General features: G+C 44.5%; 1 protein-coding gene across 8 annotated transcripts in view; it reads left to right on the forward strand.

Moving 5' to 3' along the window:
- Positions 1 to 26,032, forward strand: part of DNMT3A (DNA methyltransferase 3 alpha) — a 2,120,215-nt gene that overhangs the window by 1,230,677 nt on the left and 863,506 nt on the right. For all 8 annotated transcript variants that reach the window (XM_078650037.1, XM_078650035.1, XM_078650036.1 and 5 more), the window contains one exon: positions 9,928 to 10,084. In XM_078650037.1, coding sequence (XP_078506163.1) covers positions 9,928 to 10,084 — 157 coding nt within the window. The remainder of the gene's footprint in view (positions 1 to 9,927; positions 10,085 to 26,032) is intronic.

Consider the following 26,032-nt stretch of genomic DNA (forward strand, 5'->3'; position numbering starts at 1 on the left):
CAGCGAAAGTCGGATGGCCAGAACTTTGGCAAGGATTTTATAATCGAGATTCAGCAGGGAGAGGGGTCTATACGAGCTACAAGAAGTGGGGTCCTTACCAGGTTTTGGGAGAAGAACAATCACCGCCTCACAGAGAGTAGGCGGTAACACGCCAGAGTCCAAGGCCTCTGCATATACCTCCACCAGCTTAGAGACCAGTTCCTCCTTATATGCTTTATAAAAATCAGCTGAGAAGCCATCGAGACCCGGCGCCAAGGAGCCTCTCAAAGCATCAATGGCTTCGACTATGCTGTCCTGAGTGATGGGAGCGGCCAGGAATTCTTGCATATACTTCTCGAGATACACCATGGCGATTTAGTTTAAATATGGCCCGGGATCTCTCTTGTCTCCCGATAGCGCGGCGGAGTATAGGTTTTATAATAAGACAAAAATGTGTCACAAATATCCGGGGTAGAATGGTGAACCGCACCCCTTGAGTCTACAATTTCTGTAATGTATGCTGCATGATGTGGAGGTCGGAGCATCTGTGCTAATAACTCCCCATATTGTCGTGCTGTATATTGTTTGCTCAGAAACCGCAACTCCCCGTCAGCCGCCTCCCAAAATTCCAGCATTAGCTCCAGGCCCCTGGCCTCTTTAGCCCCCGTCGGGTCATCTAATAATTCCCTGTCCACACTAGCGATGTCATTCTCAACACGAGTCAAGGTGGAGCGAATGTCCCGTAAGGCACCAATGTGCTTGGCAATGCACACCCCGCGAATAGTGGCTTTAAACCCCTCCCACAGTGTCGCCCAGGACCCCACCGTTCCAGTGTTAAGGTCAAAATAGTCCGTGATGGCACCACGGACCTCCTCAGTGAAGACATGGTCAGCCAACGCCCTACCAGGGAACCGCCAACGTTTTCTCGTAACCGCCCAATCTGGGTATCTGCAACGTCAGTACAACTGGGGAGTGGTCTGACAGAGTGCGTGGTAAGGTAAGAAGACTGTCGACCCAACCCGCAACCCCAGGGGAAAGGAGCCAGTAATCGATTCTAGTCCTTGTATTGTGGTAGCTGGAATAATGTGTGTAGGCCCGTGTTTGAGGGTGGAGTCTAGCTTCAATATCAATGAGAGAGAAATGAGCACATACATCTAATAACACTGAGCGGGAGCGGGTTTTGGCATCAGGGGAGATAGAGGTCGGATTCAGCAATAAATTAAAGTCCCCACCAAGAATCAACAAGTCAACATCAAGCTTGAGGAGTTTAACCTGAAGGTCCTGAAAAAAGGAAGGAGTGTCCACATTGGGGCCATAAACTCCCACCAGTGTGACCTTGTGTCCCATAAGTACACCAGTGACAATCACAAATCTACCTTCAGTGTCCGTGATGCTACTTGACAACACAAAAGGCACCCTCCTGTGGACGAGTATAGCAACCCCCCTAGCATATCTACTAAAATTCGAGAAAACTCTATGGGCCCCCCAGCTCCTGGCAACAGAGGCTGAATCTAAATGTGCCAAGTGCATTTCCTGCAAAAAAAGAATGTCAATGTTGTGGCGAGATACATAATTAAAAACCTGTCTGCATTTACTGGTATTGTTTAAGCCCCGAACATTCCAGGACATCAAGGATAGTCTGGAAGGACCAGACTGTAAGCCTACTCTGGCCATAGTATAAAGGACATGAGTGTTGAGTTGGACTGCGCACCACTCCCCTCCCTCCTAGATGTTGTAACAATCAAAACTACACAAAAATAAAATACACCCCACCCCCCGCCCACCACCCAGCCTCCTGACAACACCATAGAGGCAAACCCCATACGTACAAACTTCAATACATGGGAATGAACATGTTAGCGTCCAAAGAACCAACAGATGGACTAACAAAAAAAAAAAACAGAAGAATGAAGGCACAAGTGCACTCGCCATGGGGTTAGCAACGCCACACTGCGTAGACTCCCCAACATCAAAGACCAAACATTGCCTGTCAAAATTATCAAAGAATGCAAAAGTCAAAGCGTGACGAGTTATTGTCCGGAACCCTGATCTGCGAAGAGGTCAACGCTGCTCTGCGAGTCGCCGTGCGACGGGGACCGGGTCCCAGCAGCAGAGGGCGACTGGGATCCCTGTTTCTTGTAAGTCTGGCAGAACTCCTGAGCCTCCGTGGGAGTGTCAAAAATACGAAATCTGCCGGCCACATCTACTCTTAACCTCGCTGGATACAACATGCCATATTTGAGTCCCAGATTTCGAAGGGTAGCCTTGACTCAAACAAACTTGCGCCGCGCCTCCTGAACCATCAGCGTGAAATCCAGAAAAAAGGACAAAGAGCTGCCCTGCTACTGAATCTCCGATTTTACACGCGCTGGACGCAAGGCTGCATCCCGGTCGCGAAAGTTCATGAGTCTGGCAATGATCGGACGGGGTGGTTGCCCAGGGCGAGGCCGAGGTCCCAGTGACCTATGGGCACTTTCTACAACAAAGCCATGCGTGAACACCTCTCTGCCAAACAAGTCGGTAAGTAGTTGCTCCACAAAAGCATCCATGCGACCTGTCGCGGTCGTCTCTGCCACGCCTGTTATACGGATGTTGTTGCGTCGGCTTCGCGCTTCTAAATCTTCACTCTTTATGGCAACCTCCTTGAGTATCCTTTCGGCGCGTTCCAATCGTTTGAGTGATTTCGTGGCACTGTCCTCAATGTCCGAAACTCTGGACTTCACCACGTCGAGGCGGCGGTCATGGGCTTGGACTTTGGTTCCCATATCTGCCAGCTTTTGTTCAAGGGTGTCGAAGCGACCATCGAGTGATTTAAAACACGCACGCATTTCGCCCAGCATGGCGGTGACCAGGGAAGTTGTGTCCTCACTTTCAGCGGATCCAGTAGCCCCCGCAGATGAGCCAGGCGGAGCGTCCGATGTGAGGAGGGAGGCCTTATCGAAACTAAGTTTGCACTGATTAGGATCTCTTTTCCCTATAATTAGCGCTGTAGCGGTAGTGAAATGCAAAGAAATGGTAGCGCGGCCGAGGCGGAGAGGTAGGAGTTCTCAATAATAGGCCGGTCACAGGGCCTGGAATTATAAGTGCATAGGCAAAAGTGCGGCCGCGAACAGCTTTAATATGGCAAATCCGTGGCGTTGGCAGATATAACAAAGCGTGAATATGCCCGCTGGGGAATGGTGGTCTTCCCTCCCCACGAAAGGCAGCAATCCGCGCCGGCCCGGCGACTCAATCCGGGGCCAGCAACAAAATGGCCACCGCAGGCACCAGCAAAGTCTCCACCGCCACGTCCAGGAGGAATGATCCCCCAGTCCCCGGCTCCGCTTGGCCGTCACCACGATCGTTGCGGCCGCAGCTTAGGCCGTTCTTGCTCCAGAGAGGGTCAGGCTCGGTGTCTCCCCCACGCTCCAAAGAGGGTCAGGCTCGGTGTCTCCCCCGCGGCAGTGGGTCCGCGGTTGAGATGTACAGCAGGGGGGGGGGAAGCAACAAGGCGCCCGGCGCACAGAAGGGGCCGCCACACAACCAGCAGGGGGGCGCCGCCACCCGAAGCGCCCCAAAAGAACCCACCCGCAGACTCCCCCCTCGCCCACCACCCGCCCAGTCCTCACCACAGGCCCAACCGGCAGGACCGCCACTCGAGGCCCCGGCCTTGGAACGAACTGCAGGCCCGGAGGCCGCAAACCCGTCCCTGCAGCACGGCGCCCCCGCGGCGCTGCACCAATCGGCCAGGCAGTGTGAGGAGCGAGGCAGGCAAAGAGCGGGACGCAGGAGCCTACAAGGCGAGGACAGGCGCCCCAAGCACAGCACTCACCTAATGGCCGGGCGCAGTTCAGGGAGGAAGCCGCCGAGGGAATGGAGACCCTCGATCCCCTCTGTCTGGCACCTCGTGCATGTCGTCCCCACAGTCGCCAAAGCCTCCGGAGGATGCGAGAAGGTCACCACAGTCGGATGGTGTTGTGTTGCAGGCAGAAAAATGACGGGCTACATGTCAATCTTCGATGCCGGGGGCCCGGGCAGCGGAGCTTCACTCTGAGGCAGCCATCTCGGTCGCCTCCGTGCCCACGCCCTGGCTGTCTAGTCTTCATTTAAGGTAAACCGTTTTTTTTCTGAATTTTTTTTCTTCCATTTTCCAAGCATTTTCTAAAATATCACTACTTTTGTTACTAGTTCCTATCATGTTAGTGTACCGTTCCTCTAAAGCCTTTATATATATATTTTTTTCCATTGGTTGCATTAAGCAAGTTAAAATATTTTAGTACGCCTTAACACTATCAATAGGTGTATGTTGAAAGAAGTAGTACCAAGCTGGGTCGATTTCTTTTGCTTGTGAGTGTAAATTCATGCTTTCTATTAAAGGCACACTAGATAAGATTACATCATGGTTAGAATAAAAATACTCAATGTCCTAGTCTATAAACTAATGAAAGCAAAATCCTATGTTAAATAGCATATGAGAAAGGCAAGTGGTAATAGGTTCTTAATCAGAAACATGTAGGTAAATGTGTACAAACAACATTCTTTAGCATTAGTATATTCTTGTACTAATCTAGAATAAACATTAGTAGAAAAATCATCCTTTATGTAACTAATAAATGAGTGTCTAAATGAATCTTCATTACTACTATATGGTAATGAATTAGCAAATTCTTTGCTTTGGGCTCTGACTCTGGTGTTAAGTAAAATCCTATTAGTACTATGCTAATCATTATTTCTTAACACATTATATATTTACACTTATTTCTAATGCAGCACATTCTCTTTGAGTTAGACCCAAAACACTGGAATCCAGCAGATCATAGCAGGGTTTTGGTAAATAGCTTCTCCGTCTTAGTTAATATTTTTCTTCTTCTTCAGCAGTTTAGTTTCTAAATAGACAATCCTTCACTATGCTATGTGTTGTTTGAAATATGTTATTCCTGTTCTTCTACAGGTCATTTGGGTTTAGGTTAATCTTATGTAAACCTAAAAGCTAAAACAATAAAGGTCTACAGCCACAGTTCATAAGTGTTTGTTTTTCTCTATTAGGCGGCTTAAGCTTTCTCTTGTCTTTTAAAATCTTTTACTTTTAGTCTCTAAATCTGTGCTCAAAAGCTACGAAGGTTCAGGATTCACATTACTTTAGTCTCCCAGAGTGACATTCAGGGCAGTGTTCCCATCGTATGACCATTCAGGTGCTGAGTACCTGCGACAAGGCACCCATGTTCTTTTGGATCTTCTTAGACTTTGTTGATTTGGGTCTATACCACTTTCGTCACTAGATTCAGTCTCTTCTGGTATAGTCTCTGGAATTCGTGCTATTGAAGTACATCCTCTCGTATTTTTTCCGTTAGTTGATTTGTGGCCATTTAGCTTTTCGGTTTATTCTATTTGATCCAGTACTGGTTTTTCCACCTGGATCCCCTTCTCAGGCAGATCCAATTTCAATAGCACCTTGGCTTTGTGTGTCAGTCTCTGCTTCTCCTTCATTAAAGATCTCAACACCACTATGTGTAACTTCAAAGACTTGAACTTGGCTCTGTGCTTGGTGATCTTCACCCCTCTCTACTTCCAGCTGTTGAACTGGCAACGTTTCTGCTGGTCTGGTGGTCTCTCGACTGGTGGTGCAGTCACCAATGCTCTTCCTCCAGGATCATAGACCTCAGGCACTTTTTCTGGATTGTTCACTCCATTGGTATGTGAGACACAAAGCCAGTTCGGGATTTCAGCGTACTTAACAGCAGTATTTGTAGTGAGGATTACATGCAAGGGGCCTTTCCATCAGGGTTCAAGAATTTTATGACAGATGTGACAAGGGATGATTTTTTTCATAGCAACTAATATCTGATCCAGAACCAGTACCCATAGGAACACCTCTACCTCTACTCTGTGACACATTCAATCCTCATTGATTTCCCAGAAAACCAGCTTGCGTAATCATAACGCCTTGCGTGCTTCCTTGATTTCCTGCAAAAGAAGGATTCTGGAAGCCTTTCTGAGCCAGTTTAGTCTGTGCTAACATGAATTTCTCTTTAATTCTCTTCTGTTTCATCTCCAATTCATCACTGCAATATTTAGCATATCTCAGGATCTCATCAAGTGATTTATTCTGCCAGCAGCATCATGCTTTGAGTTACGTGCAAATAGATCTCTGGTTTCAGCCCTAAAACAAACTGGAATACAAACATTCCCATAGTTCTATCCTCCGAGTACTCGCATCCACAAGGCTGCTGAAACACCTGTAACAATCTCTCATAATACTCATGCACAGTCTCCTTTGGCTGTTAGGTAGAGCTTTTAACTTTGAGCCAATCCATGTTTCAGGGATATTCTGTCTTTTAAAAAGGTAATCACTGCTTCATATTTTTCCATCACTTCAGGAGATGGTGCATTTGTTCTAGTCTCTCTTACTGGTTCCTCTTTCAGCCATTATACCACAGTTTTTATACTCAGCCCTTTAATCACCAGGCATTAGTATATTAAAAATCGTATTGAGATCTCTCCACAACGCTTAGAAATTTTATAAATCGTTCTATTGTATTTGTTTTGTATGTGTTTATTGGTGTTCATAAATCATGTGACCATAAATGTGTCTTATAATTGTTGATGTTGTTATTCTGAAACTTTACATATGCAGTCTAATTTATTTGTTGTCCTAAAAATTAATATTAATATTTTTTTTCTAGTGGCCAATTATCATGTCCTCCGTATAGTAGTTTTTGTAGCTCACTACTATGTCTCTTTTTCATTTTGTTGCATGGGAGTACATAAGGAAGATGTTTTTTATATGGCTTGTTGTGCACAGTTTTATTTTGTGAGCCAGAGAGCATGCAAAGAAAACTTATGTAGATTAAGCTGTGTTCTATTCATTACGTATTTATTTAAAGGTTTCCATTAGCATGTGACCATAAATGGGTCTTTCATTTGTTCACGTAGTAAATCTGATTCTTTACATATGCAGTCTAGTTTAATCTCTGGGCTTCCTTGGTACTTTTAGTAGGATTGTGCTGCATATGAAGGCCAAAGTGAATGAAAGTCCAGCATGGCTATCAGTTATCAAAATTGAGATTATTTGTTTTTTTCCTAGTGGCCAATTGTCATGTCCTCTAAATAGTAGTTTGTGTGGCTCACTGCTAGGGCATATTTCCATTTTGTTTCACTGGGATGGATAAAAAAAAAGTTTTTGTTAGGCTTTTGGGTCACTTTTATTTTGTGAGTCAGAAAGCATACAAAGAAAGCTTACATAGATTAAGATGTATTCAATTTGTTATGTATTTGTTTATAGGTTTCCATTAGCATTCGACCATAAATGGGTGTTTCAGTTTTTCATATAGTAAAGCTGAAACTTTACTTATGCAGTCAAGTTAATTTCTTTAGTTTTCTTTGCTACTTTTAGTATTACTGTGCTAGAAGATATCTCTAAGTTGAAAAACCTTATAACTTAAAAAAATATTTACTCTACTTACCTGCAGTACCCAAAAGAATCATCTTCACACCCTAATATCTAATGGTCGCAAATTTGAGCAAAATAGACGTTCAGTTTTCGAAATAGAAAAGTCAATGTAAAATTGATTGGATTTCAATCCTGCTTTGGGGCTTCCCTTTTTTCTTTGCACACCCTTGACCCAACACCGCAAAACCTTTAGTCGTTCGACAAAGAAACTGGTGAAACAGCTCTGCAAAGTTTGTCGGACATGTGTCACATGGGTGCAGAATTATTAAGGGACATGAATGTAAAAAATTCTGTATCTCTAGTGACTCTAACTATTAACTACGGAGTGGCTTTCCCCACTGTGTGTGTCTATATATAGATAGATATGATTCCATTTTGAAAAAAGCCAATCGTTCTAAGAAATAAAATGTCTTAGAACAACCTATTAAAAACTATACTAATTTCAAATTGAAACAGTCACAAAAATAATCTAGTGACTACAAAACTCTTTTTCAGATTTTTTTTTAAAGTGCAGGTGACAGAATATTGAGGTGGTGTAGCCTAGTCAGCTGATGCCTGAAAAACTGGGGAAACTTTGCTGCTCTTTCAAGGAATAGCATGCCACCATTATTCCATCATGCCCTGTAGGTGACCGTATAGCCAGTTTCCCATTTTGCAGAGATAAAGGATCATGGTAGAGCCAAGGACAGTTCCATTGACTCTTTCTTCGGGCAGGGCAGATGGCCATTTAGGACTACAATAAAGGATTGCTTGGAGGAGAAATAATATTCTAAATAAAGGATGTGGGATTTCAGTGCCATAAGAGGTGAGAGCACCTTTTCATACTTAATGGAAAATGAAATAGCAGCTGAACAAGACAGGTAAATTGTAAAAGAATGGTTTTGGCTGAGGGGATCAGAAGTTAGAACCATGCATTACGTTTTGCCTTGTGTGCTTTGAACACAGTGGCGAAACTCACCTCTAACTAAAAAACACATTTTCCATTGCTCAAGGGCAGCAGATATTTGGAGGCTTTATTATGCAATACTAAGTTTGTGTAACGGCTGATCACAAGTAGTTGTTTTCATAAGTTATATGCGAAAGCTGTATGAATTTGCTAGCTACCACTGGTACAATTAGTTATCATGTTGCTATCATTTTAATATGTAATGAATTATGCATTCAGCAGAACTATTGTTCAAATGGATTTGTTGTCCAGATTACCAGTGAAAGTAGATAAAAACAGGTTGGCATTGATCAGTAGCCTGAGTTACTGCTGAGAAGTTCTGCTGGACTGGTTGAGAAACAGCTGAGTTAGGTGTTATTGATAATTGCCACCTGCATAGCACAGTTTGCATTACAAGGGATTAGAAAACGACTGCACGTTCAGCACAATAAGAGCTCTTCAGTGTTCTTGAAAATGTGTTAAGTCTAACGACTAGCCTTTTAAGGGCTCCTGTTATTTCCAGTTGGGTTTTTATCTTTTTATTCAAATGCAGTTCTGTTTGATGAGTCCCTATTCTGAGGAGTCAAACAGTTAAGGTCAAGACTATTTGAGTGTCTTTCAAAAGATTGATGCCTCTTGATATTTATTTTCTGTATGCTTATATGCAACCTTTGGGCGATGCCCCCCTGTTTTATGTAAATATGGTGCTAAATGGCTGTTGCTGGTTTGATGTTCATTCGAATAAATGGTTATACTGAAACGAAAACATTTGCCTTTAAGCACTAGTGAGGATATCTCCACGTGAAGATGATGGGTGGTGAATAATGTATCCTGGTTGACTCACAGTGACCAGTAGAGAGTCATGGTGGAATAATCTATAAACAATCAGTCCGTCTTCACTATCGGTCCTCGTCTAGTGCTATTCACTGTTGCAACTATTTGTGTTACAGGCAGTGAATGGTAAAGTAGGCCTATTTGCAGATGTAAAAATACACCATCTATTAAAGTAAGACAGTATTCTGAGAAGGTGTTGTGTAGCTAAATTTCGGTTCAGTCATATTCTGCTTTTTGTACTACAGTCTTGGGAACCGTACATAATGGGAAATGAGGTTTGAACAGCCATCAAAAAGAAAAGGATAATAATGTTATCAAAGTTAATTGGTTCAAAGGCTGTGGAGACATAAGAAACTATTATTCTAAATGTGAAGAAAGGGAGTAGATAAAGTGATTAGAAGTACTTTAAGGGATAGATTGATTAGCATAATATTTATTGCACAAAAACGTTTTAGAATTGCTTTCCATGGTGTAATTAATACCTCTCAACAGATAGGTTCCAAAGCAGTAAATTAAATTTAAGAAAGCACATAAAGTTTGTGGGCCAAGCGGAACTTTTCTTTTGTTGTGTTTTATATTTTATCAAGTTGGGAATCCTTGCTTCGGTGGTTTTTAATCCATCATCCTAAGGCCAATCAACATTCATGTTTATCCCTTACAGTCAAGCTGTTAGTGGGCATTTGCAGTTTATCCATTTAGCATGTACTTTAGGAGCAGTTTATTGAAGGATCATATACAAACACAGTTTTTTATTCTCTAGGTTGCTAGTAGTCGAGCAGGGAAGATTTTTCCAGCTTGTCCCGAAAATGATGAGTCTGACACTTCTAAAGCAGTTGAAATCCAGAACAAGCATATGATCGAGTGGGCACTTGGTGGGTTCCAGCCTTCGGGTCCCAGTGGTTTGGAGCCACCAGAAGGTAAGAACACCCTTACTTATATACATGAAAATAATAGTCCTTTCTGAAGAGCGCAGCACTTGTTAGGTGCTCAGATAGTCTTCTGTAATATAAGCAGTAGGGCCCCCACCAATTGTAGTGCATGTGATTTCAAGATTAGCCATCTTAAAATAATTTAACAGATTTAAACACAAGAGTACAATGACTTTTGCAGCTATTTTAATAGTTATCATTAATGTAGACATGGAAGTACAGCTGCATTTGAGCATTTTAAGCACTTTGTGGATTGGCGAGGTAAAGCGGCTTAGTTGATGAGTGTGTTCTTGTTTTAAATTGAAGGTGATAATTGCTGGTTATGTTTCATCATATAAACTTCAGTCAAGCACTTTGGTATGGGAAGTATTTTTTGGGCAGAGGGTGATAATTACAGGGTTATGCACTTAATAAAATATATTTCTCTGGTAAGTATATTTATTTGTTTTGTAAAGCACTGTCATGTGACAAATTGTCACTTTGTAGTCCCACAGAAAGCAGTATTTCCAGTTAATGCTACATACCCATCTTGTCCGGAAACTTATTCTAAGTCATTGGAAGTTAAGTCACCCAAAATATAAGCTTTGATATTAGTGAAGTTAGAACTACACACAGAGTAACATCATCCAAACAGCGCTGGGTTGAGGGTAGTCCTTGTGTTATAGTGGATATATGGGAATTTTTCTTTCAAGACTCTGTTTTTTTCAGATTGTTTTTGAATGCAGCCAGCTAGGTTGAATGTTGAGAGTTGACAATAGAGTGTTCCAATGCTGAGCTCCTTTTCTCCTCATGGGATTTTCGATTAAGTCTGGCCTGGATGAACTATTGTCATTACTGGATCTCAAAGTCTGATTGGGAGTGTAGCTAATGACAGCAACTATAGGCATTTTATACCTTGAGTTTTAAAGACGATACAGACCCATTTGGTCCTTTTACTCTGTCCTACCTGCAGTCAGTGTTGTTTTTTTGCATGTTGATATTAGGGCTTTCGTTTGAAACAGTCTAGTCACTCGATTTTGGCAGTCGTGACCGTTTCGATTTATCTTTTTTGGAGTATACACCTTATAGAAGTTCAGTCTGAATAACAGTATCTGTTCAGTTAAATACATTGAGACAGCTGAAGCAACCTAGAATCTTTCGCACGAAATGCAATGTCTATCCGGAGATGCCATATGGGTGCCTCAGGGCTAGGATTTCACTTCATGGTAAACCGTGGGAAGTTGGCCGCTCTGATTCTGGGTTCACTGGCTCTAGACGGATAAGGGGGTTTCAGTCATGTCTTCAGCTCCTGGTGTGAACAGTTTGACTCTCCTTGAAACCATCCTCATTCCATTTGATGTTGAGACATTTGCTGTAAAGACCGTTGACTTAAAAGCAGCAGGAGTTTTTGCTGTCAGCATCTGATAGTTCTTCCTCAGTGAAGTCAGTGTCTGTGTCAAGGTTGATGAGCCCTGTGATGTATAGTACGGTCCTGCAGAGAAGCCAGACAGCAATGTCCTACAGAAAGGTGAGAACCTAAAGGTGCATTGTTGATGTTCAATCTTCCCCAAAACCACACCCAGCTGTGGAAGAGCCCACACCAGTACCATCGGATGAGGATGACTCAAACTGCCTAGAGGTCAAAAGGGCTCATGTTCACCTTCAACATTGCCTCCTGTGGAGTCTAAACTTCCTGTGAAAAAAGGGCTTGGGGTCAAACTGGACTACCAAATGTATGACCAACTAGAGCAATGGACATGGTGTCTGAAATCCACCTAGGTCAGCCACAGCACAGTTCTGCTTACTCTGGTTAGTCATACTTTAAGCAGTCCAGTTTGACCCTGAGCCCTTTTTGCGTATTAGCTGTTTCATTGTCCCCATTCCCAAGGATGTTGTACTTGGGCCAGTGTCTGCGAGACTTATTAATTTCTTGCCTGTCTCCAACCTGTAGGCGTACTGTTTTGGATAAGTAGGTCTAGGTTGCTCTAACTGCGCCGCTGCAGCTCCTGGAAATTCAGTGGCTGTGGAGGGGCACGAGCACACAGCGAGGAGACTTTGCGAATCGCCCTCTTCGTTTTAGCTATGCATTGTGTACGGCTGTGGGTGTTAGCACTGGCGGGGGCACGCCCTGGACGCAAACTGCACTCGCTTAGGCAGGACGCTTTTGCAGTCCTCGGGGGGGCTCTACCACAACTGTGGGACCTAGCCTGTAGAGCCTGCGATTAGGTAACCATGATCAGGTCAAGTAGCGAATTGCGGTTGAGTTGGTCCGATGTTGACCGCTGTTGTCACAGGCAAAACATGTCACTAGGTCATTGTAATGGCATCAGAAAGATGGTAACACATTTTAATTAAAGCTTATGAGGGCAGAAAATGCCATACCTTGATTAAAAACAACTCATTATCATACAAAAGAACTGTAGGAGAGTAGGGTCTGCAATCCTATGATCACCCAGATTTTTTGCTTTTTGCTGCACTGGTTTACGACTTTCCCTGGCTGTGGGCCTGCTAATCAGACCCACAGCCTAGCTGTTCTCTCTATCCAAATTGTACTCAGGTACTGAATTGGCACTGGGCCCTCTCCAAGTCCCTGTACCCAGGGCTGAGGTGCACCCAGAAGTCTCCCAGGGGCTGAAGCATGTATTGTGCCACCCCTGGATTGACTAACTAAAACTGACACAACTGGCTGCACGACAGCTGGGGCAAGGTGGTGTACTCACCCTTTGCTTTAGATATAGTATACCTATATCTAACCCTAAAATGGACACACAGATCTCCTATCAGTCACTCCTATAGCAGGCCTTAACAATCCTGAAGGCAGAGTGCTTGGAATCGTGTGAGATGGTGCTCTAGCATGAGCTGAGCCTGTCTGCGGCTTTCGGGATCCATCCCTTAGCCGTTTCCATGATATCGCATACCATATACTCTTAAGTGCATTATAATCCTCGCGGTTATGTGCCAACTCTGGTATCGCTTTATCAAAACATGTCGAGTAAGGTGTCATACGAATTGGAATACTAACCCCTCGCCAATTCTGGCGACGGGGTTAGCATTCCACCCTTCTAGAGGGACACGACATGCCTGTAACCTATAACCCGGTTAAAAGTCAGACAGAGCCTTAGCATCCACAAAATGGATGCTGCCACCGAGACACAAGTCTGCCCTCCTGCTGCTGGGAGTCCTCCCAGAGCAGGAGATAAGGACAAAGGGTTTCCTGCCAGGGGCGGTGCCAGCACCGTCCCAGACAGGGTTTTGTGTATTGTAGGTAGGCAGGGCTTTAGAGGAAGGTGACTGCAAGTGGCACCCCGGTGCTCACTGTGCATAGGCCGGCTGGAACCAGTTCCAGGGGCACTCCAGCCCCTGGCCTGGGGAAAAGCCCGCCAAGGAAGTGGGTGTAACCACCCCCCTCCTGGTCCCACCCATAGGGCAGGACTTAGTCGCGTGCCAGCCCCTTTTTACAGGATAAAGGTAGAGACTGGCCCCCTTCCAAATCAGATCATCTTTGAATCCTGAAACTACTTTCTGCGAAAGGAACTCAAGACTTCTTCCTAAGATTTCTCCCTTGTGACTAAGGAGTAGTCACCCTGCATCCGCAGGCACCATCCAAGAACACTGCGGTCTGCTGTAAGTCCTTCCTCCGGAATCCGACTGCCCAGCTCGACGAGAACCGGCTTCCCTGGCACCTCTGACCTCTACCCACCTCTACAGCCCAGCTGAGAACCGTGGGTGCGACGAGACCTCAAGGGACCGGCCATCTGTAAGACTGCACGACTTCTTTCCAGCAAGCCCGCCGAGTAATCTACTGGTGAGTGCTTTGGGGTCCGAGAAGCCCCGACTCTGAGCAGCTCCAGCTCCGAAGTGCAGCCCCCCAGCATCTCCACGATCTGCGTGGGGCCCTTCTGCTTTCCGCTGCTCACCGCGTTGTTTGGCTACTAGCCCGTTGGCTTGTGGCCTTCCTGACGACGCCCGACGACATTTCTGCTGCTGGTCTGGTTGCTCCAGACTGGCCCTTGCTCCCTTCCCGAAGAGGAGCGCCCTGGACCCTCCTGGTCCACTCAAGACGCCATTTTGAGTCCACCGCGTGGGCTTGAATTAGCCAAGGCTTGTTGCCCACTCCTGGGTAACTTCGACGCCGACGACTTCAACCTCCGTGGGACAGCTCGCACCTCCATCCTGGTCGCCGACAACGCCTCCTGGTCCGAGAGACTGCAGAGCCCAGCAGTGCCCACTCACCTGACTGCGGTGACTTCGCCCGGTGCCATCCTGGTGCCCACTTAATCACTGGCTAGTGATTCAAGAACTTGGTCCCCTCTGCTTTCAGGTTTTCTTCTTCCTTGATCCAGGCTTGGATCCATCGAACTTTCCTTCACTGGTCGCCTGCCAGCAACTTCTTCCTTCCAGGCTCCTGGTTCGGCAACGAGATCCCCGACGTCTTTTCAGACCTATGCAGCTGCAGCCCCTGGGCTAGGTAACTTCGGCACTTCGGTGTCCCAGCATAGCCTCACTATCCTAGGGTCAGGATCCACTGTCGTTTTCTTCCCACCAGGTCGGGTTCGCCCGTGAACACTAACTTTGTGAATTCTAGCTTCCATAGACTTTGTCCCGCATCCCGCGTGAGAGTGCACACTCTGCACCCGAGTTCCCTAGGCCTCCTGCTAGTAATCTAAAGGTTCAGTAGTCCAGTCCTAGCGATCCCAAAGCCTCTGAGAATCGTTACTTACCTGCTAGTAATTCGCATTCCACTTTTAGCGTATATGGTTTTTCGTGCCCCTCGGGCATTTGTGTAACGTGCTAACTTAAAAGTATTTTCGTAAGAGTTTTGTTGTGTGCTTAGCACCCTGTCCTCATAAAGAGTACAGGGTTGTTGTGATTCTAATAAATACATTGTTTATTTTCATAACACTTGTGTGGTGTCCTTTCACTGGGTGTTCAAGGGGTAATGTGATGGTAAAACAGCTGGCTTAACACGCCCTCTAGAGTCTTAGCCTTAGACTGCTCGTATCCATGCTACTGGGATAGCTGGTCTATAAGGTTGACTTACAACCAATCATCAATAAGGGTTGTTTGGACTGATATATAGTGATCACTAGAATAGTGAGCACTGCACATCAGGCCAACTTCTCACATGAACCCAGTCTAAACACACCACACTTTTGTGTACAATTGATCTCACAGCCCTTTGTACTACTACTGTGGTATAACCCAGTAAAATCTGTGTAATCATTAATGAATGTAACACATACCAGCGCTCTGTATTGAATAAATCCTCTCTACTACATGTGTCCAGGATGAGAATAATAATTGTTCTGGTTTGTATCATCCATTAAGGGCAAAATTGTGTAAATCATTTTCGTACAATATTAGCAACCCATATCTTCGCTTGAGAGGGCGGCAACAGTGCCAGGGGCATACGGATCTTAATCATTTAAAAACCGTTGGAAACCAATTTCGATGTGCAATGGGAGCAGGTTTCCTCCTCTATTAATGACTGCATCACTTTGGACAGATAGTTATCAATTGTGACAAACCAACCATTACTGCCTAATCAGTGCATAGTAAATATTAATATTATTGGTGCGCCCTGCATCATCTTCATTTATTACCTAATCACAAAACCTATTTCTACTTTCCATCCCTTTACCTGCCAATTCACCTGCATCATATGCTTCATATCCCACTAACCCTTGTGTTCCCTTTCTAAAAGTCCATATTCCACAAAGCTGTCCCCTACTTGAACAAACGATCCCCATACTCCACCCATGCTATCCTGTCATAATTACCCATGCAACTATTTTCATTCTCATTAACGCATTTCAGGCGTTTTTATGTTCTTGGTAACAAATGAATAGTAAAGGAAAAGCCTCATTGCCCACAGTGAGCTGTACCCTCAGCATAGGACGCATTCAATGTTCCAATCTCATTCTTTAGACAAGAGCCATCTACAAAGAGGTGGCCATTGGCACCTGGCAGTGCCATGTTACCTAAATGTGGTTGTACCTTAGTGTGTCTATCAATGATGAGCACACATTAATAAAAAAAAACATCATTAGTCACAATCATCGGACAAAAGGCAAGCAGTGCTCAGAGTGGTGCATCTTTTGATGGCAATGTGTGGTGCCAACAGTGTCAGTACCATCAGTTTGCAACACACTCTTCAGTTGTAGAACTAGTGGAAATCCCTGCTGCCACTCTCAACTCGCACTTTTGGGTGTATAATGCTATGTCACAGTCGCCGGATCACAGCACTGTCTGAACCGTCCATGTATGTCAAAGCCTGCAGGGGTCGAGTGATCAAGGAAGAATTTGGTATCCAGTGACCACAGTAATGCCTGAATACTCTGCCAGATGTAGAAACCTACATAAAATGAACCACAAACACCATCAGGGTTCACATGCAAAGAGAATTTACTATACCTGTACACAGTGACAACAAGCTCGGAAACCTAGTGTTCAATTTGCAGAATTTCGGTACAGCCTTTTCTGTAAACCACAAAAAGGCGTTTCACTACATGTCCAATAAAATAACGAGTACAATAGAATTTCTTCGTAATTCTCTTCCAGGGGATACTCATCAATAGTCATAAGCACTGAATTTTCTCCGCCCACCAGCGGGAACCCGGAACATATAGCCTAATACATATTTATGTGTAAAATAAATAGAGTACGAAGTACTAAAAAATTATACACATATACATGTATAATAAATAATATGCAGCCCTAAACATAACCAATAGGCTAAGCAAGCCACAATTACATGTCTTTCTGTAGTATGAAAATAACTCATAAAATATACAGTAAGAAAAAGACATGAACATTAGTTACATTCTGCAGAAAACACCTTTTATTTTCATCAAAGAAAATATGTAATGAAAGACTATTAGACTATAAGGCTGCATACACAAATAACATCCCTGTACAGAAAAGGGAACTGGCACCTCACCTTTAAGGCCTCATGGAATCTGAACAATTTGCCTTTAAGGCTTCTAGGAGAACCCAGCTCCCATCATGCCCCACAGGTGACAGGTAGGTCAATTCTTTTTTCCGGCTCTTTCTGAGAGGAACCTGGAACTGGAGCTCAATTGATTTTTTACTTTTTTCAGTCAGAATTTGGTTATTTACTTTTTTCGCTATTTCTGATATTTGGTGGTATTTTTGCATCTTTTCCGACTAATTGGTTGCTATTTTTTAGTCAGATATGCCACCTTTATTCTACAATTGTCCTTCCTGTGGGAAGAAAATGTCTAAAACCGACCCACATTCGGTTTGTGTGGTGTGTTTGCCTGCTTCTCACGACACAGAAAATTTTTATCACTGCCTTCAATTTTCCAAAAGCACTTTGAAGGAGAGAGAAAAGATTTGACTTCTTGGTCTTATGGAGAGAGATAAACATCATACAAAGGGCCCAGGAAGTCGTATTTCACCAGGAAGGCCCTCCTCTCCCACAAAACGTCGAAGATCTGCTCCTCCTGATGGTAGGAGTAAGAAAAAACGTCATGATGAATCGTCGACGTCGAGACCAGTCGAAAGTGTAAGATTGGCGTCGAAGTCTAGATCGGCGCCGTCAAGGCAAGTAGAAAAAGAGAGATTGTCGTCGAAGACATCACCTTTAAGAATTAAGTCGACGTCGAGAGCGATATCAACGTCGAGACAAGTGACGTCGATGACAATGGAATCGACGTCGAAGGTGAGAAGTGGATCGACGTCGAAGGTGGGATCGTCAAAGGTGAGAAGTGGATTGACGTCGCGACCTGAGAAGCGTAAAAGATCAAGGTCGCCGTCGAGGCATAAGTCGACGTCGAGGCATGCTTCGGGCTCGTTCGACGTCGAAGAAGTTACCGAGGTTCAGAAAGTTTACGTCGAGATCTCACCTGGTTCGAGGTCGGCGTCGAGGCACTCGAGATCAACCTCTCGGACCCGTCATAGGTCTTTGTCGAGGTCAGAGCCGATGTCGAGGACACAGACTGGCCTTCAGCGGTCGACGTCGAAGGGTCTGACGTCGAGGGCGTCGTCCCATAGATCTCCATCTACCAGAGCCTCTCCGCTTCAGTCGTCGTCGATGGTGGCTCATTCTGGTTCGACGTCGAGGCGTTCGACGTCGAGGGACAGGCAATTGGTACCTGTGGAAGATGTGAACAGACTTGTATCTAGATATCCATGGTCAAGGAGTTCTTTGTCATCTTCAATTGGGGATCCAGATTATTCAGGTTACACCGGAGGGCTCTCCGGTGCAGAAGTCACCTCCTATCAATGTGTTCCCTAGATGGCTGGAAAGTCTTCGCCATTGGAAGATGCAACCCAGAGCGGGCGAAAGGCCTCTGGCCTTCGAATGTTCAAGACCTCCTGCTAATAAATCACCGAGACGTTCCATATCTCTACTGAAACAACGTTCACGTTCTAAAGAACCAACCAGATCACATCAGTCTCCTACTCCAAGGAGAAGGCAGAGGCCTCCTACAACGACCACGTCTACAAGGTCATCCTACAGAGACTATTCTCCTACGATTTCCACCACCTTCCAGGGTATCGCCTGTGGATGATCTGGGTACTTTCAGTGAGGTGTTATGTCGGGGTGCCAGCAAGTTTAACATAACTATGACTGTACCTCAAGTTAAATCATCGGTCATTTTTGAGACATTACATCAAAAGTCTTTGGCGAGACCTTTATTGCCTTTAGTGCCAGGATTACTGGAACCAGCAATGAAGACTTTCCTAACACCTGCCACAGTGGGCTCGGGGTCCTCGAGGATTGCAAAGAAATATAAGGCCCCATATCGGGATCCTTTATTTCTACGTATTGATCCACCACCTGATTCTCTTATAGTTGCAGCTGCTAGAAAGACACATTCTGCGACGTCCATCTCATCTGCCCCACCAGAAAAGGATAGCAAAAACATGGACTCCTTGGGGCGGACAATGTGTAATACAGCAGGCTCTGTAATGAGTGGCGAATGCTGCTGCTTTACTGGGGCGGTATGACCGACTGTTATGGGATTCCTTAACAAGATTCGTTGACAAATTACCCAAGGAGGATCAAAAAGATTTCTTGGAAATTGTACAAGAAGGAGGGTTGGTGGCCAATCAAATTATTGGGACAGCGGCAAACTCTGCTGATTAAGCAGCGCATGGATATGCCCATGGTATCTGTTTCAGGAGATCAGCCTTGCTCTGTTTCACAGGCCTCAAGCCTGATGCTCAGAGGAAAATTGTTATTTTGCCTTTTAATGGATCAATGCTGTTAGGATCACATGCAGACGATGAGATGGCTAAAATGAAAACCGAACTAGATACTCTTAAGGCTGTTGGCCTGGAGAAAAAGAAAAAGTTTGCAAGTATCTGAGGTTTCAAGTGTCTGTTCAGCATTACCAATATGCAGTTCTTCAGTTCGGGCTGAAATCAGCTCCCCGAACATTCTCCAAGTGTATGGCGGTGGTAGCTGCCTTCCTTCGGAATCAGAGGATTTTCATTTACCCTTACTTGGACGACTGGCTCCTGAAGAGCTCGTCTCCATCTCTGCTTCAGAATCATCTCTCAAGATACCTTCAACTGCTACACAAGCTGGGACTTCAGGTCAATTTCAGAAAAGTCCATACTAAACCCTATGCAACAGATTCATTATCTGGGTTCCCTCCTCGACACAAAAACAGTAAACGTGTGTCCTTCGGAGGAGAGGTGGTTATCAATTCGAGCAAAATGCCAGATTCATCTTCATACAGAATTCCCGACAGTTCGTCAAGTGTCATCTCTGCTGGGGTCCATGACTTCGTGCATCTTTATAGTGCCAAACGCAAGATTGCATATGCGCCCACTGCAACAATGTCTAGAAGGTAGGATCAGATAAGTCTTTATCAGGCAGCCAAGGATTCCATCCGATGGTGGATGAAGAGATCGCACTTAATGAAAGGAGTGCCGTTTCATCAGGATCCTCCAAAACAGACTCTGGTCACAGACGCCTCTCTCCAGGGTTGGGGGGCTCACATGGGTCCTTTGCAAGTACAAGGTCTTTGGTCCGATTCCGAGAGGGGTTACCACATCAATCTGCTAGAGTTAAGAGCTGTAGACCTGGCTCTCAAGTCCCTGTTTCCGTTGTTCAAGTCTCGATCCCTCCTGATTCAGACAGACAATACGACAACAATGTATTATTTAAACAAACAGGGAGGTACCCGGTCAAGGACTCTCTATGGAAGCCCAAGCCATTTGGAACTGGCTTCTGGCGAGGGACTTGTCAATAGTAGCTGTACATCTGCCGGGGTCTCTCAATTCTCAGGCGGATTTTCTCAGCAGAGACTTCATCGAGGCCCACGATTGGGTTCTCAACGACGAGGTCGCAGACAACATCTTTCAGGCATGGGGAACTCCAGACATCGACCTGTTTGCAGATGCAAGAAACGCAAAATGCCCCGTCTTCGCATCCAGGTTTCCCCAGAAAGGATCTCAAGGGAATGCCCTTTTGATAGAATGGTGTCAGAACTTACTGTACGCTTTTCCACCAATACCATTAATACCAGCAGTGATCAACAAGATGTACAGGGTCAACTCCAGGATGATTCTAATAGCCCCGGAGTGGCCTTGCCAGTGGTGGTTTCCGGATCTCCTTCAGTTATCGGAAGTGCCACACAGGAGATTGCTATGTCGCCCGGATCTTCTGTCCAAGCAGGCGGGGAAAGTATTCCATACCAACTTGTCTTCCCTTCGGTTGGCAGCATGGCTCCTGAAGTCATCCAATATGGTCACTTACAATTGAATGAAGACTGTATGAATATTCTGAAAGAGGCTAAACGTCCTTCCACAAGGAAGTCATATGCTTTCAAGTGGAAGCGATTCTTCTTATGGTGTGTGGACAATGGACATGATCCCATCCAGGGTCAAGAGCAGGTGATTTTACCTTATTTGCTGCATTTGGTGAAGTCTGGCCTTCAGTATAACTCTTTTAAAGTTAATCTGGCAGCTATCACCGCCTACAGGAAGTCACCTAACCAGACTTCTTTCTTTAGAATTCCGGTGGTGAGAGACTTTCTGGAAGGCTTAAGGAAGGTGTACCCTCCAATCAGAACTCCTTCTCCTCCATGGGAGCTTAACATTGTGTTGACTAAGTTGATGGGAGCTCCTTTCGAGCCTATTCATAAAGCTTTACAACATTTAACTTGGAAAGTTGCGTTCCTGGTGGCCATTACCTCCGCTCGTAGGGTGAGCAAAATCCAGGCTCTTTGTTGTAAGGAACCTTTCACTGTGTTCCATGCTAAGAGTGGTTCTCAGAACGCATCTTGGTTTTCTGCCTAAAGTAATATCGGACTTTCTTTTTTAATTATTTTTTTATTTTATCCTCATTTGCCTTCTCACCGCCCAGCTCACAATGATACCGCCCATGGGCTGTTTATCTCATGTGTTAACTTTCCTTTAGAGGAGAAAGGGGGGAAGGCCACACTATTTAGAGCCCGTACCCTCCTCTGGGCTATGCCCATCAAGATGTTTGAACAGAGGGACCCTCTCCAAAAGGTGACCACCCTATCCTCAATCTTCCCTGACCAGGGAAGACTAGAAGCCAACCGAGATACAAGAAAGCTTAATCATAGGACATTATATCAAAAAACCTTGCCACCATCCCATCACCCAAAACATAGCAAAAAGGGGGTCCAAAATCTATATCTTTTTTTACGCTGATCCAAAATATCCAGTTTGGCAATGGCTCTCATAGATCTTATCCAGTCCAATTCTGTTGGGGGCACCACCGAGACCCATAATTTGCAAATCTCTCTCCGAGCTAGCAGTATAGCATAGAACAACAGTTTAGCATTGTCGTCTGTGCCCTTACCTTGCAGGTCCAATCTCCCGGTCATAACAAGTTCAGGGCTTACCTTTATCTGCCGGCCAATAACAGTTGACAGCTTTGTACTTACAGCCTCCCAAAATTCTTTTATCGCTGGGCAATACACGAAACATGTGAAGGTCATCTTCCTTAGGACTCTTGCACTTGGGGCACTCCACCATACCCCCTGGTTTGAATTAAGTCTTCTCGGAGACCAGTATGCCCTGTGGATTGTAAACAGATGGTTCCTCCTTAAATTTGCGGGTTCAACTATTTTATATAGCATAGACATCGTTACTTGCCATTGATCGTCTGTAGCAATCTCCGGCAAGCAGTCTCCCCACAAAGTCTCCGGCAGTGTAAATGGACCGTCTTCCATCTCCAATATTTCCCAGTACCACAGCGATACTTCTTTTTTTAACTCGGTTTCTGACATCAGCTTCTCTTCCAAATCGTTATGGAGACCAACTGCAATTTCTTTTCCCGTTGCCCAACTCTGTATCTGAAGGTATTTGAACCTGGAGAACCTCCAACCCCATTCCTGTTCACAATAGCTCCATGGAACCAAATTACCCTCCGGAAATAAATCTTTCCACCTCTGAGGCCCATCCACTCTCAGCCCTTTTGCCAGGGCATCCTTGGACCAGGAAGGGGACCCCGGTGTGTCCCAAATCGGAGCCATAAAACTGTAGTACGGAATTTTTAGCAACCTCCTAATTTTAAACCAGAACTCAGCTAAATCTCTTAAAACTCTTAACCTAATCTTCTTGAAAAATTTAGGATCAGCGAATTTATACATAAACCCATGCTGCTTAACATTTGCCATTCTCGACAACGCAGCCAGCAACTTCCCTATAGTTGAACTTCCCGGAGTGTCCAAGAGCATACGACAGTTTTTTAACACGAAAGCCCATGAATAAATCTGAAAGTCCGGAGGCGCTAGCCCACCCTTCAAAAGTCTCCTCCTAATCTTCTTCCATGAAAGACGAGACCCTCTTGAAGCCCAAATAAACGAACCGATCTCGCTCTGAAGTCTAACAAACTAATCTTTTTCAAATGATAGCGGCAATAAATCAAATAAAAAAGTTATCTTGGGTAAGATCATCATCTTAATCACATTCACACGTCCGAACAGTGTTAAAGGCAGGTGTCCCTAACCTCGCATAGTTAATGTAATCTCCTTCTTCACTTTATAAAAATTAACCTTGGCGAGCTCCCGTATATCGTGTGTTATCCTCAACCCTAAATATCGCATCTCCATTTTACATGCTATATCGTCAGCATTTAAATTCCAAGACATAACCTCTGTCTTATCCTCATTTATACTATAACCTGATACAGCCCCAAATTCCTTTGTTAGTTCAACTAGGCAATGCATTGACTGTTGTAGCTTGGGTGTTAAAATAATTATATCATCGGCATATAGCCCTATCTTCCTGGACCAACCCTTAAATTCAAACGGAGGAATCCTCTCAGCTGCTCTAATCATACAAGCTAGGGGCTCTATATAGAGATCAAATAATAGAGGGGAGAGGGGGCACCCTTGTCTCGTTCCTCTCATAATTGGCACCGGATCAGTTAATGTCCCATTAACTAACACCCGGGACAAAGGAGAATGATATAATGATGCAAGGGCGGAACTAAAATTTACACCCAGCTTAAGATGCTTTATCAAGGCCTGTAGATACACCCAATTCACTCGATCAAACGCCTTGGCGGCATCCAAAGCGATAACCGCCAAGGGAAGATTATAGGCAGAAGCCACATCTATACTTCCAATAAGAGAGAAAGTTAGTTCCTTTAGGTATCTGCCCTTAATAAAACATTTCTGATCATCGTGAACTAGCTGGGGAATGACGCTGCTCAACCTATCTGCCATGATCTTCGCAAAAAGCTTATAGTCACAGTTCAACAATGATATAGGCCTATATGAATCCAGATTTTTGGGCGATTTCCCTGACTTGGGTATTAAAATAATATTTGCCTCATTCCATGAGGGAGGCAAAGAAGCCTTACCCAGAAAAACCTCATTAAATAGCTGAGTTATAAATGGCACCAGAGTGTCTATCAGCACCTTATAAACTTCGGCAGGAAGCCCGTCAGGCCCTGGGGCTTTCCCCCATCTTCACCTGCTTAATGACAGCTGCCACTTCTGCCTGCAATATCTCCTGATTTAATACCGCCTGAAGATCTTCAGACAGCGGCTTCACCACCTCCAGCCACCGCTCTAGGGCCACAACTTCCGGTTTCAGGTCTTCCTTATACACTTTCACAAAATACCTGTGAAAAGCTTCCACTATACCCTTACTATCTGAAACCAATCGACTTGACTCCTCGTCCTCCCTCACTTCCTTTATCAAATTCCTAACTCTATCCTTTCTCGCCTTCCAGGCAAGCAATTTACTGCTTCCCGCCCCATACTCAAAGTGCGCAAGCTGACTAGCATCCCATTTCTCCTTAACCCTGTGGCTTAAAACACCCACTAACTCTGCTTTTAACTCCGCCAACTGTTTCAAAACTCTCACCTCGACCTCAAGACTACCTGAACTTACAATATCTGCCTCATACTGGCGAATTTTCTTTTCCAACTCAGTAATTCCACTGAAATATATTCTCCTCTTTTTTTGCTCCCAAAGCGCCTAACCTTCCTTGTAAAAAAGCCTTACATGTGTCCCAAACAATCTTTATCTTTGCCGTGCGCAAATTCTTATCTAAAAAAACTTCTTTCATATTAATCAAACTATAACTTTACCGACTTTCTTTCCCAATCCTGCGAAAGCTCCAGAAAGATCTCTCTATTCTTTAGATCTTAAGAGGGTCCTCAAGTTTTATTTGGACAGAACAAAGACATTGAGGAAGTCAGACCGTTTGTTTGTTAACTATGGTCCTATTAATACGGGGTCTGCAGCTTCCAAAAGATCAATGTCTAGATGGATTGTTTCTTGTATTCTACTGGCCTACCAGTTAGCCAACAGATCTTTGTCGGGAAGGCCAAAGGCTAATTTTACATGGGGTAAAGCTTCTACCACAGCTCTCCTAAGAAATGTTCCCATGGCGGAAATTTGTAAAGCAGCTACATGGCGTTCAGTGCATACCTTTACTCGTCATTACTGTATTGATTCGGACACACAGGCTGATGCTCAGGTTAGGTAAGCCTCATTGAGAAACTTGTTTGATAATACTAGCTGATAAGTCCGTGTCAAAGTGATTTTCTGTTTTCTGCTTGGCCGCTTGGAAGTGGGTATGAGCTTGCTACTCTATTCAGTGCTTATGACTATTAATGAGTATCCCCTGGAAGAGAAGGATAAGTTACTTACCTGTAATCCTAGTTCTCTTCCAGGGGTATACTCATCAAAGTCATAAGCACCCTCCCGCCTCCCCGGTCGAGCAGTAGCAGTTGTTGGATAAGTTACTGTTGCATTTGCTATGCAGGTTCCTACAGGTTTTTATACCGTACAAAAGAACTGACCTAACTGTCACCTGTGGGGCATGATGGGACCTGGATTCTCCTAGAATCCTTAAAGGCAAAGTGTTCAGATTCTCTGAGGCCTTAAAGGTGAGGTGCCAGTTCCCTTTTCTGTACAGGGATGTTATTTGTGTATGCAGCCTTATAGTCTAATAGTCTTTCATTACATATTTTCTTTGATGAAAATAAAAGGTGTTTTCTGCAGAATGTAACTAATGTTCATGTCTTTTTCTTACTGTATATTTTATGAGTTATTTTCATACTACAGAAAGACATGTAATTGTGGCATGCTTAGCCTATTGGTTATGTTTAGGGCTGCATAATATTTATTATGCATGTATATGTGTATAATTTTTTAGTACTTTGTACTCTATTTATTTATTTTACACATATATATGCATTAGGCTATATGTTCCGGGTTCCCGCTTATGGGCGGAAATAATTCAGTGCTTATGACTTTGATGAGTATACCCCTGGAAGAGAACTAGGATTAGAGGTAAGTAACTTATCCTTATGAACTAATACATCGCATGTTTATCACCAGGCAGTACAGATTACACACTTATTGGATACATAACCAATCAGAAGAAGCTAATAGTGTGTGCCACCTGCATGGTACAGTGCGGCAGTGATGGCCATTCTGATGTGTCCAGTGATTGGGATAGTGGGGGTTTTCCAAGCATTAGAA

This window comes from Lissotriton helveticus, chromosome 6, assembly GCF_964261635.1.
Source record: "Lissotriton helveticus chromosome 6, aLisHel1.1, whole genome shotgun sequence".
Classification (NCBI taxonomy): domain Eukaryota; kingdom Metazoa; phylum Chordata; class Amphibia; order Caudata; family Salamandridae; genus Lissotriton; species Lissotriton helveticus.